This window comes from Brachyistius frenatus, unplaced genomic scaffold (assembly GCF_029030835.1).
Source record: "Brachyistius frenatus isolate BFR_SWC_R1_liver_20210118 unplaced genomic scaffold, ASM2903083v1 Contig_16, whole genome shotgun sequence".
NCBI classification, from domain to species: Eukaryota; Metazoa; Chordata; class Actinopteri; family Embiotocidae; genus Brachyistius; species Brachyistius frenatus.
The window spans coordinates 6,061,107-6,073,855 of record NW_027210615.1 but is presented as its reverse complement, the minus strand read 5'-3'; the positions used below and the strand labels follow the sequence as shown (position 1 = coordinate 6,073,855).

The 12,749-nt window shown below is 43.0% G+C and overlaps 1 protein-coding gene across 1 annotated transcript in view; it reads right to left on the bottom strand.

The window, feature by feature from the left end:
* Positions 1-1,292: 1,292 nt before the first annotated feature.
* The window catches only part of mthfr (methylenetetrahydrofolate reductase (NAD(P)H)), a 30,938-nt gene continuing 19,481 nt past the window's right edge, over positions 1,293-12,749 (bottom strand). Inside the window, exon 12 of the mRNA XM_069694125.1 lies at positions 1,293-2,151. Within this exon, the coding sequence (XP_069550226.1) occupies positions 1,930-2,151 (222 nt within the window). The 3' untranslated portion in view covers positions 1,293-1,929. The remainder of the gene's footprint in view (positions 2,152-12,749) is intronic.

Below are 12,749 nucleotides of genomic sequence, written 5' to 3'. Positions count from 1 at the left end.
TTTATGCTGTTTTTGAGCTTCTCTCGCTGAGATAAGGCTGTTTTTGAAACATTGTGTTTCCTGTGAGATTGTCCACACTAAGTGACTTGAAACCACTTTGTCCATGTAGTGTATCCCATTTCCCATAGTTCAGAGTATGAAACTTGTTTGTAAACACTTAGTTTAAGCCGTGGCGCTGTGATGCAGTTTTATGCTGTTTTTGAGCTTCTCTCGCTGAGATAAGGCTGTTTTTGAAACATTGTGTTTCCTGTGAAATTGTCCACACAAAGTGACTTGAAACCACTTTGGCCATGTTGTTTATCCGGTTTGCCATAGTTCTGAGTAGAAAACTTGTTTGTAAACAGTTTTTTGAGCCGTGCCGGTGTGATGCAGTTTTAAATTAGGCTGAGAAAGTGAGATTTGAAATATTGTTTTTTGTGAAATTGTCCACACAAAGTGACTTGAAACCACTTTGTCCATGTAGTGTATCCCATTTGCCAAAGTTCTGAGTATGAAACTTGTTTGTAAACACGTGGTTTAAGCCGTGGCACTGTAATGCAATTTTACATTAGGCTGAGAAAGTGAGACTTGAAATGCTGTTTTCTGTGTAATTGCAGACACAAAGTGACTTGGCCATGTAGTGTATCCTATTTGCTGATGAAGAAATTTGTTCGTAAACACTTAGTTTAAGCCGTGGCACTGTAATGCAGTTTTATGCTGTTTTTGAGCTTCTCTCGCTGAGATAAGGCTGTTTTTGAAACATTGTGTTTCCTGTGAGATTGTCCACACAAAGTGACTTGAAACCACTTTGTTCATGTATTCTATCCCATTTGCCAAAGTTCTGAGTATGAAACTTGTTTGTAAACACTTAGTGTAAGCCGTGGCGCTGTGATGCAGTTTTGAATTAGGCTGAGAAAGTGAGACTTGAAATGCTGTTTTCTTTGAAATTGTCCACACAAAGTGACTTGAAACCACTTTGGCCATGTATTCTATCCCATTTGCCAAAGTTCTGAGTAGAAAACTTGTTTGTAAACACTTAGTTTAAGCCGTGGCGCTGTGATGCAGTTTTATGCTGTATTTGAGCTTCTCTCGCTGAGATAAGGCTGTTTTTGAAACATTGTGTTTCCTGTGAAATTGTCCACACAAAGTGACTTGAAACCACTTTGGCCATGTAGTTTATCCCATTTGCCATAGTTCTGAGTAGAAAACTTGTTTATAAACACTTAGTTTAAGCCGTGGCGCTGTGATGCAGTTTTACGCTGTTTTTGAAACATTGTGTTTTCTTCCTATCTTCGTAACACACACTCACCGGGTTACTGAAAAACTATTTAATGAGAACGCAGGAAGAAAAAATAAATATGATGTACATGTTAAGGCAACAAGGGTAAATAGTGTGACTGTAATATGACAATGATATAACAGAGCTAAACAGACACTTCACATATATATCTCAATACAATATACATCATTAAAAGTCATTAACATTCTCAAATTGAAAGAGACAATTTGAATCATCTTCAGTTACATATCCTCAAAAAATATTAAATTTATATGGTATGTTAATTCATTTTGTGACATTGTCATTTGCTGATGTTTATTGAGGTCAGTTCATGAGGAAACTCTACAAGGTCAACCCCAAATTTGTCAGCACATAAGTGTAGTTTTCAGCTTGAAATGCAGCAGAGGTGCTAAATATCTTGGGGATCAGAAATGTACGATGTTTTGTAAATCTTTGTACCCGAATCTTGTTCAGGTGAGACACTACAGTTTATTTCTTCACAATGTTTCCCATTCACGTAAATGTTTAAAAAAAAAAAAAAGCCTTTACAAATAGATGGTAAAAATGACTTCAGTACACATAAACACTGTATTGTAAATAGCTGCGTTTAAGGCAATGCATAAAATTTCAACCAGTGTTTTCTTTCCTAAAAAGAATACAAATCACACATTTTATTCAGAGACGGTTCCATCGTTGATCGGCTCTGGAGGGCCCTCAAGCAGATCAAACATATCATCGATGACCTGCCACAGACAGTTCTCCAGAGGAAAGTCATTGTCTACCAGATTGACCAGGAAGTAGTTGTCATGGATATACTTGATGATCATCCGTGAAGGTGACTCGTCTTCATAGAGTTTAGCCCACTGCTCAATCCACAAGGCGAAGGCCTCATCCTGAGAAAACATGGGGAAAAATATGTGCCAGGGATGTCAGATAAGGCTACATTTGTTTTGTGTAGTCCTAGAAAATGCTGAGCACCATGAAAACCAACCCAATAGCCGTGGCAGCTAATCAGGCCTTGGTAGGCGGTGTGGAGCTACTCAGAGCTGTAGGCTCCCTTAGCTGGTCCTCCTCCGCAGCCGAACAGCCAGGACTACAGGGCGGCTGATTGGCAGTACGGAGGAAGCATAGGTGTGAAGCAAAAGCTCATGGTTCACCACCAACCCCTTCAATGTTTCTTATCAATTTTCCCCACTCAGTGACACACATGCTAAAAAAAACAACTCTGGTCATTGGCAACTCTATGGGAAACATGATTTTCAAGAATCACTTGAAAGTGACCAGGTTGGTTCGGATTTTGTCCCGGATGGTTCTGAAAATGAAGGTATGTGTTACTAATGTTATTTTTTTCATATCATATTACTGTGATTGCAGCCAAAGGATAAAATGACACACTGAGACACTGAGACACAGAGACACAGTAAGAGAACAACATCCATTTATCAGATATCTGTTTTCTCTGTGTTTCTTATAATTTTAACAAAGTAGGAGCTCAGGCTCAGATAGAATCACCTGCTCACCTGCTAAAGCTGTTGGTGGCACATCTTACTGGCATTGCACTACAGTGAGGCCAAAAACATCAACTCCAGCCAAGGGCTCAGTTTGATGTTGTCCACCACAGACACAAACACTTCAACGCTCACTCCACCACTGGAACTCTCCTTGCACAACAAGTATGAGCCACTGACTCAGAATGGAGTGTGTGATAACACTAAGTACTGTATGTGGAAACCAAGGAAGCTAATTACATTACCAGCAATGCAGTGGGAAAGAAAAGAAAAGCAAGAGAAAATGCTTTGCAGTTGGGCATGGAGTCAGGTAAGATGGACGCCCGTTTTCAAGCACACTAGTGCGGAATGAGGCCACCTCTGTTGGTCTGTGGGCAGGTCCCAAACAAACATCTCCGATAATAACCCAACCGAGGTCGAGCCTCTGGGCATAAGGGGAGTCATGTGGACCATTGCGTTGTTCTCGCACCTTATGCAATCGTAGGATGTCGCGTCCCAGGAGAATGAGTATCTGGGCTTCTGGATCCAAAGGTGGTATCTTGTGAGCAATGGATCTGAGGTGAGGGTGATGTTTTTCAACCTCTGGAGAGGGGATTTCAGACCGATCTTCCGGCAGGTCATTGCATTCTATGAGAGTGGGCAGTAGGACGTTAACTGTCCCATCTAAAGATTCAACTACAAATTTGGTTGCTCTTCTCCCTGAGGTCTCTGTGGTTCCTGCACATGTGCGGAGAGTATAAGGAGCCTCTGAGCCTTGAATATGAAACAGACTGAAAAAATCGGACCTGGCCAAGGATCTATTCCTTTGTTCATCCACCATAATATAGACTCTTTTTGCTCTGTCTGGGTGAGCGTGGGGGTACACCTCGGCCAGAAGGATCTTTGAACAGGATCTGGAGCCTTTACCTATTCCACAGACCTCTGTTCCACAGACCTCTGTGCACCTTGAGCTAACAGTTGGCTGAGGCACGTCTCCTTCGTACTCCCCGCCATGCTCTAAAGGGGTGTCGTTACTGACCCATGGAGGAGGTCCAGCATGTAGAGCGGTGACATGACTGTTGTCTCCACATTCAGCACATTTCAAGGTTGCTTTACAGCTCTTTGCAAAATGAGTAGTGGAGGAACAACACTTGAAACATATGCCATTTTCTTTTAGATACATCTTGCGTTCCTCTAATGATTTGGCTCTGAAACCTCTGCACTTCTTTAAGGGGTGAGGCTTCTTGTGAATTGGGCACTGTTTATCAATGTCATTGAGTTTATTTGCTGAAACATTTGTCTGAGAAGCTGACTTGAGGTTAGAAATCAAGCCACCTACTTGAGATCCTGAACTGATTTCTGTCTTGTAAGTTGAAATGTGGCGTTTATCAAAGTCTTGTTTTCTTCCGATATACTCCGACTTTGTAACCACAGGGGTTGTTGAAAGAAAGAAACTTGGGTCGTTTCTTCGTCGTGCTTCATTACATATGAAGCTTGTAAAGAATGCAAATGGAGGGAAGGAAGTATGATGCTCCTCTTTGAACACTGAACCCTGCACAAGCCACTTCTCCTGCAAACCACGAGGGAGCTTTTCAACAATGGGGTTTACACCCCTAGCGGTGTCCAAATATGACAGCCCAGGCAGATTTCCTTGAGATTTAGCAGCCTCCAATTCCTTTAATAAATCACCCAACTGTCTGAGTTTCACGGGGTCATCATGTTTAATTTTTGGGAAGTTCTCTATTTTCTCAAAGAGTGCCTTCTCCACAACTTCAGGAGAGCCATAGCACTCCTCCAAGCGTTCCCAAGCTCTCTGTAGACCTACTGCTGGGTTTGCCACATGTACAGAACGAACTCTTGCTACATGCTCTGCTGACTCACTTCCCAGCCACTTCGTTAAGAGGTCAAGCTCCTCACTGCCAGTTAAGTTTAGTCCACCGATAGCATTGTAGAATGAGGACTTCCAGGCTGCATCATTTTCTGGTTTGTCGTTGAATTTAACAAGGCTGGAGTTCACGAGCTCACGACGTAGTAAACATCTTGTGATTTCACCTACCCCAATTCTGTCGTCGGTTTGTGGGTAACATGCTGCCCTATCAACTGGAGAAGTAGGCTGCTGGCCAAAAGAGGGTTGTGCTAAAGAACTAGAATTAGCCGTTGGGAAATCATGCGGTACAATATGATGCGATTGCGTCTGCCCTTTTGGCTGTGACCTGGAGATGTCGTTTTCCTGACCCATGGAGCTTTGACAAAACGCAGGTGTTGGGCTTTTGGGCTGTGCTGTTGCATGCATATCATCATAGTAACCACTCTGAGGCACAGCACTGAGAGGATACCAGTGTGTACTATGGGAGTGATGAGGATGCTCTCTCAACTGCTGGTGGGGTTGTGGGACTGGCAGACATGTACTGAGTTTAGGAGCTCCACAGTCAGAGTTATGCAGCTGGGACTGTTGTTCGACATAGTCATGAGTACACTGAGCAGCTCCTTCTGCTGTAACCTGAAGGTCCCACTTACTCCCTCTGCAAGAGTCTGGTTCAAGAGCTGCCTCCAGGACCTGAGCCTCTGCTTCAGCTGCTGCTACTTCCCTTTCACAGTTCAGAGTGGACAGCCTAGCCGCTATATGAGCTTCTTTCACTTTTAGTTCTGCCTCCTGTTGTGCAAATGCTGCACGTGCTTTAGCTGCTTGCACCTTAGCACGTGCCACCGCAGCAGCTGTTGTAGCAGATGATTTTGTTTTAGATGTGGAGGCAGAATATTCTGAAAGAGTTCAAAGGGGGCTCGTACGTTGAACATGAGCATCCGCGTCTGATTTCACTTTTTCATCATTCCTCGACATGGTGAAATAAAACAATGGCTCACACAAGCTTCCTTTCCTCTGTGTTGAAGTGCCCGCAGTGAAGTTGCTTTTTTACTATTCTGTCCTCAGAGTAGGTGTCAGACCACACTTCGACAGATAGCGAACATACTGCTGTATAGAGAGTCAGACGAAGAAGTAAAGTTGAATGAACGTTTACTGTTTGTTTTCCTCTTCTCGTGTACAACAGTCTTTTTTGTAAAACTGAAATAAGGACAAAATAAATCACTCAATCAGTATGTATGTCAAAATAAAATTACATATCTTTTCTGATGTACCACACAGAATAAAACACTGTGCTAAATTACCTTCCTTTTCAACAAACAAGGCATGGCTTGATAATTAACATTTTTGCTGAGTCATCACAATGCTTTACCTTAATTTAGATGCTAAAAAATACTAGCTCCATAAAACGTCCCTCTTTATGTTAAAGTTCTATGTAAACATTCACTAAGCAGTACAATTCAGCACACCTGATATGTTGGTACTCACAAGCATTGCTTCTCAAGGCACTCAACGTAAGAAAGGCAGAGGATGAGCTGCCCACATGTGATCATCCCTCACCTCTGCTACCAGCTGGAATCATTGCTCTGGCCACGTCATGTGACCCTATTGGCCAATGAATGAAGAGAAGACTTCTACTGCTAAACTAACTGCAATAACACATGCAACCACCAGGGGGATAAATTAAAATAATCTAAACATCAACCCAATAGACAGAACAATGTGGTTGATGATATATTGAGAATTTCGTTCGACTTTGTCAAAGTTTGACGTCTCGCCGTGACACACAAAGTAGATGTTTGAGGTCATAGGATGCTTGAAACCTCATGAAACATGATACATACAGTGGTGTGAAAAAGTGTTTGCCCCCTTCCTGATTTCTTATTTTTTTGCATGTTTATCACACTTAAATGTTTCAGATCATCAAACAAATTTAAATATTCGTCAAAGATAACACAAGTAAACACAAAATGCAGTTTTTAAATGAAGGTTTTTATTATTAAGGGAGAAAACAAATCCAAACCCACATGGCCCTGTGTGAAAAAGTGTTTGCCCCCTAAACCTAATAACTGGTTGGGCCACCCTTAGCAGCAACAACTGCAATCAAGCCTTCGCGATAACTTGCAATGAGTCTTTTCCAGCTGTGGAGGAATGTTGGCCCACTCATCTTTGCAGAGTTGTTGTAATTCAGCCACATTGGAGGGTTTTCCAGCACCAACCACCTTTTTAAGGTCATGCCACAGCATCTCAATAGGATTCAGGTCAGGACTTTGACGAGGCCACTCCAAAGTCTTCATTTTGTTTTTCTTCAGCCATTCAGAGGTGGACTTGCTGGTGTGTTTTGGATCATTGTCCTGCTGCAGAACCCAAGTTGGCTTCAGCTTGAGGTCACGAACAGACGGCCGGACGTTCTCCTTCAGGATGTTTTGTTAGACAGTAGAATTCATGGTTCCATTTATCACAGCAAGTCTTCCAGGTCCTGAAGCAGCAAAACAGCCCCAGACCATCACACTACCACCACCATATTTTACTGTTGGTATGAGGTTCTTGTTCTGAAATGCGGTGTTACTTTTACGCCAGATGTAATGGGACACACACCTTCCAAAAAGTTCAACTTTGGTCTCGTCAGTCCACGGAGTATTTTCCCAAAAGTCTCGGGGATCATCAAGATGTTTTCTGGCAAAAATGAGACGAGCCTTAATGTTCTTTTTGCTCAGCGGTGGTTTTCGTCTTGGAACTCAGCCATGCAGCCATTTTTGCCCAGTCTCTTTCTTATGGTGGAGTCATGAACACTGACCTTAACTGAGGCAAGTGAGGCCTGCAGTTCTTTGGATGTTGTCGTGGGGTCTTTTGTGACCTCTCGGATGAGTCGTCGCTGCGCTCTTGGAGTAATTTTGGTCGGCCGGCCGCTCCTGGGAAGGTTCACCACTGTTCCATGTTTTCTCCATTTGTGGATAATGGCTCTCACTGTGGTTCTCTGGAGTCCCAAAGCTTTAGAAATGGCTTTAGAACCTTTTCCAGACTGATAGAGCTCAGTTAATTTCTTTCTCATTTGTTCCTGAATTTCTTTGGATCTCGGCATGATGTCTATCTTTTGAGGATCTTTTGGTCTACTTCACTTTGTCAGGCAGGTCCTATTGAAGTGATTTCTTGATTGAGAACAGGTGTGGCAGTAATCAGGCCTGGGTGTGGCTGGAGAAATTGAACTCAGGTGTGATAAACCACAGTTATGTTTTAACAGGAGGGGGCAAACACTTTTTCACACAGGGCCATGTGGGTTTGGATTTTTTCTCTCCCTTAATAATAAAAACCTTCATTTAAAAACTGCATTTTGTGTTTACTTGTGTTATCTTTGACTAATATTTAAATTTGTTTGATGATCTGAAACATTTGTGACAGACATGCAAAAAAATTGGAAATCAGGAAGGGGGCAAACACTTTTTCACACCACTGTACAGCCGGCGTGGTGAGACAATACATCCGATGTGTTTTGCAAGTCGGCGTGGCCAAACAGCTCGCTTGCGCCCCCTAAACTGCAGCCCCGGCACCTAGTTTCAGCTACATGCACCAAAATTTTTGTATATGTTTATAACACCGAGATGTAAAAAAAAAAGTCTCTTGGCAGCATGACCTCAACTAAACAGGAATTCCGCCATTTTGAATTTAGTCGCCTTTTTTTTGGCAATTCCCACGTGTTGTATTTTAACGAACTCCTACAGATTTTGACACACCGACCTGAAATTTTCTCTGTCCTATCTTAACACCTAGGAGATGAAAAGTTGTTAAAAGAATTTGTTTTTGTTGATCAGTGTGGATGTGGCGTGGTGGCCTTTTTGAGCGTCTCGCCATGAAACTACAAGTGACTGTAACTGTGCTGAAATCTTAAAAATACATGATGGAATCATTATATTTTTTAAGCACATATCTTACTTACAACCAGATTGTCTAAGCTAAGCAGTTTTGTGTTTCTATATGCTGTATTTATTCAGTTTGAGAAACGATTTCTAAAAAGCAATAAAGCAGACTAGAAATTGCCTCTGTTGCTAAGTTGCTGCTAAGGGTCGGTCTACTTCCTGAAACATTACATTAGTCTACTGACACAACTGATTGTTTTCCAGTTCTTAGTCGTTCCCCATGTACTGCCATGGAATCGGTAGTCACAGAAACAAAAAGTTGTATATTTTGAGAGCGTATTGCCCCACAATATGAATACATTTGGATTACATATTTTATTTAGTTGCTGACTTGTATAATCGCAGTATTACACTCGAGGGTGTGCTCGATCCTGACCACATCACTGTCGTGCCAATAATGACGTCAAAGCATACCCTCTTGTTTAATATTGCTTAATTAAATGTTTCCAGTAACTGTTGATCAGTCCTGCATATATGCTTTGAGGAATTTTAGGCCATTCCTCTTCGTAGAATAGCTTTAACTCCAGGATGGTGAACTCCTCTCTTTAGGAACTTCACAACATTTCTATTGGATTGAGGTCAAGACTTTGACTTGACCATTCCAAAACATGGGGATGTTCTGATTTGGATTCTTGCCGTAGTTGCTTAGAAGTTAACCTGGGTTCCTTTGAGACCTCAGGGACTATTCCAAGCCTTGCTTTTGGAGCAATCTTTGCTGGTTGACCAGTACATCGGAGTGTAACAATGGTCTTGAATATGCTCTATTTCTACAACTATCCGCCTGACTGAATTAGCCGAATACAAACACTTTATAAATGTTTTTGTAACCTTTTCTAGGCAGATGAGCACGAACAATATCCTCAGAAATATTCTTTGTCAATGCCATAATACACTTACATAATCCTGTGTTGTGAACTTTAAAAGATCCCTGCTCTTTAAACTAACTAAACCAGGGGTGGGCAAACTACGGCCCGCGGGCCACATCCGGCCCGTTGGTCTTTTTAATCCGGCCCGCCGAAGATTGGTACAGAATTGCCCAAATCAAATCATATCATAATTATGACTGCATTCATTTGACCTTGTCCTGCATTACCTGGCGGTCCACCAGGTGGTGCACTAGGCGCAGTGACACATTGACTTGATTTAGCGGAGGCCGGGCTGCTCTCTGTTGTTACTCTGCTGCTGCTCTGAACACATCTGCAACAATGAACGGGCCAAAGAAAAGAAAAGTCGACAGCGAGTGCCGAGTGTTTAATAAGGAATGGACGACTAAATACTTTTTCACTGAAGTCCGGTCGAAGGCTGTGTGTCTTATTTGCCAAGAAACCGTTACGGTTTTAAAGGAATACAACATCAGCCGTCACTTTTCCACCAAGCATGCTAATTGCGCTAACAACCAGTTAACGCAAAAACGGACGGCGACCGCTCGGAGGTCGGCAGCTAGTTTGCAGGATCAGCAAAACACCTTTATCCGACAAACTGCCATCCAAGAATCAAGCACGAAGGCAAGTTATTTGCTGGCATTCAAATTAGCAAAGACCAGCAAGCCTTTCTCCGAAGGGGAGTTTCTCAAAGAGTGCTGGTAGAGACAGCAGGTATCTGGTGTCCTGAGAGAAGAACAAATTAGAAAACATGAGCTCATCAGGCAGGACAGTGACTCGCCGTGTTGAGCTAATTGACGAAGACTTGGCTAGCAAGCTAAACAAAAAAGCGGAGTCATTTACATTATATTCCTTGGCACTGGACAAAAGTAATGACATAAAGGACACCGCTCAGCTTTTAATTTTTATCAGAGGGATTAATGACAATTTTGAGATAACAGAGGAGTTTTTGGCCGTGGACTCCCTGAAGGGGAAAACACAGGGAGAGGACTTGTATGACGTCGTGTCGGGGGTCATCGAGAGGCTCCAGCTACCTCGGAGTAGCTCGCCAACGTTACCACAGACGGATCGACAAATCTGACTGGAAAAAACATCGGGTTGCTCAAAAGAATCCAGGAGAGGGTGAAAGAGGACAACCCTGAGCAGGAGGACATTTTCTTACACTGCATAATCCACCAGGAAGCATTGTGTAAATCCGTCCTGCAGCTCGACCACGTAGTGAAGCCAGTTGTAGAAGTGGTGAACTTTATTGGAGCGAGGGGACTTCACCATCGTCAGTTTATTAAGTTTCTTGAAGAAAATGACTCTGATCACCAGGACTTGCTTCACCACTCCAACGTCCGCTGGTTAAGTTTGGGGAAAGTACGTCAACGAGTGTTGGAGCTCAAACAGGAGATTATCTCATTTTTGGAGCTACCTGAGAAAGCTGACAATTTTCCTGAGCTGAGTGACACAGATCGTCTTTGTGATTTATCTTTTGCTGTGGACGTGCTGACACACATGAATGAGCTGAACGTGAAGCTGCAAGGGAAAGACCAGTTTGTCCATGAAATGTACACAAACGTCAGAGCCTTCAAAACCAAGCTAGCTTTATTCTCAAAGCAAATGTCAAACAAGTCATTTGTTCATTTCCCCACGCTGGCTACGCTGAAAGACGCCCCTCAACATGTGAAAAAATACAGGAAATCACTGGACAACCTGCACAGAGAGTTATGCCATCGGTTCTCTGATTTTGGAAAAATTGACAAGTCACTTCAGCTGGTGTCATGTCCCTTCAGCTGGTCTCATGTCCCTTCACACAAGACCCTGAAACGGCGCCACAGGAGCTGCAGTTGGAACTGATTGATCTCCAATGTGACACCGTCTTAAAGGAGAAGTTCAACTCTCTTAAACTGGATGAGTTTTATGCTTCATTAAGCGCAGCCAAATGTCCAAACATCCAGAACAGGGGTGGCCAACCAGTCAGAGACTAAGAGCCACATTTTTTACTGTGTTACCGCAAAGAGCCACATCATACACATGGGCACACATGAACATCACCCCATCCCTTCCTCACACACACACACACACACACACACACACACACACACACACACACACACACACACACACACACACACACACACACACACACACACACACACACACAGACCTCTGCTCAGCCAGATTTATTGTAAATGTCACACACTAACATGATAATGACAGAAATGGACTCCTACAGTACTCAGACCACAGGCCAGTCATTTTCAACAATGAACATTGTGTGCACTGTCTCTCACACACAAACTCTCAGATTACACCAAGTCCACAAACAAAAATATAATAATTTACAATAGCGTTTTTCTTTTACTGTGCATGTTGCTTAGTGCGACTTCTGTCATTCCTTGCCTTGAACAATCCTCTTCAAATCTGACTTGTACTCTGTTGTTGCCACTCGAAGCAATTCTTTCACACGGGTGTCAGTCAGAACAGATCGATGCTTTGATTTCACGTGTTTCAGGGTAGAAAACACAGACTCGCAGACGTATGTTGACCCAAACATTGACAGTATCTTAAGCGCAGCCCGTTTGACATTGGGATATTTTTCCGTTGGCACACTTTTCCAGAACTCAATGGTCCCTTCCCTTAAAGCAGGTTTCAGTTGGTCCTCCTCACAAAGATCAATCATCTCCAACTCAGCCGCGGCCTCATCTGTGACTAGCGGGGCTTTCAAACAGTCCGTCTCCGCATTAAATGGGTCGACGAGGAACGTAATCTGTGGCCTTTTCAGTTGTAGATCGTGGAACCGGGTCACAAAGCTTTCGTGCAGGTTTTCAATCAGTGTTGCATATCTGGCTCTTTGCTTATTCAGGGCGGCGCTGGTGACTTGCCCGCTGGCTTTTAGCAGAGTGGGAAAATGCGTTAAATCTCCCTTTTGAATATGCGCCTTGAACAGCTTCAGTTTGTTGACAAACGCAAACACACTTTGCAGCAGGTCAGGCAGCATTTTTAACTTACCCTGCAGGGTCAGGTTCAGTCTGTCCAAGTGACACAGCATGTCGACCAAAAAGGCCAGATCCATAATCCACTCGAGGTCCGAGAAACTGTATCTGCTTTTCTGCCTGACTTTTCAAAGTGACCAACTTGTGCTTGCGAAGTTCAGTCCCTTTTGGAAATTCCTGGTCGATGTTAGCACGGAGTGAGCTGTAGTGGCGCTGAAGATTTGAAGCTTTGAAATGCGCTAATGACGCCTGACATATAAGGCAGAATGGCTTGCCATTACGTTCAACAAAAAAATATAAACTCTCCCACTCTGTTAAAAACGTCCTGTGTTCATCTTCATATTTTTGTTTTGCTGTGCATTTTTTC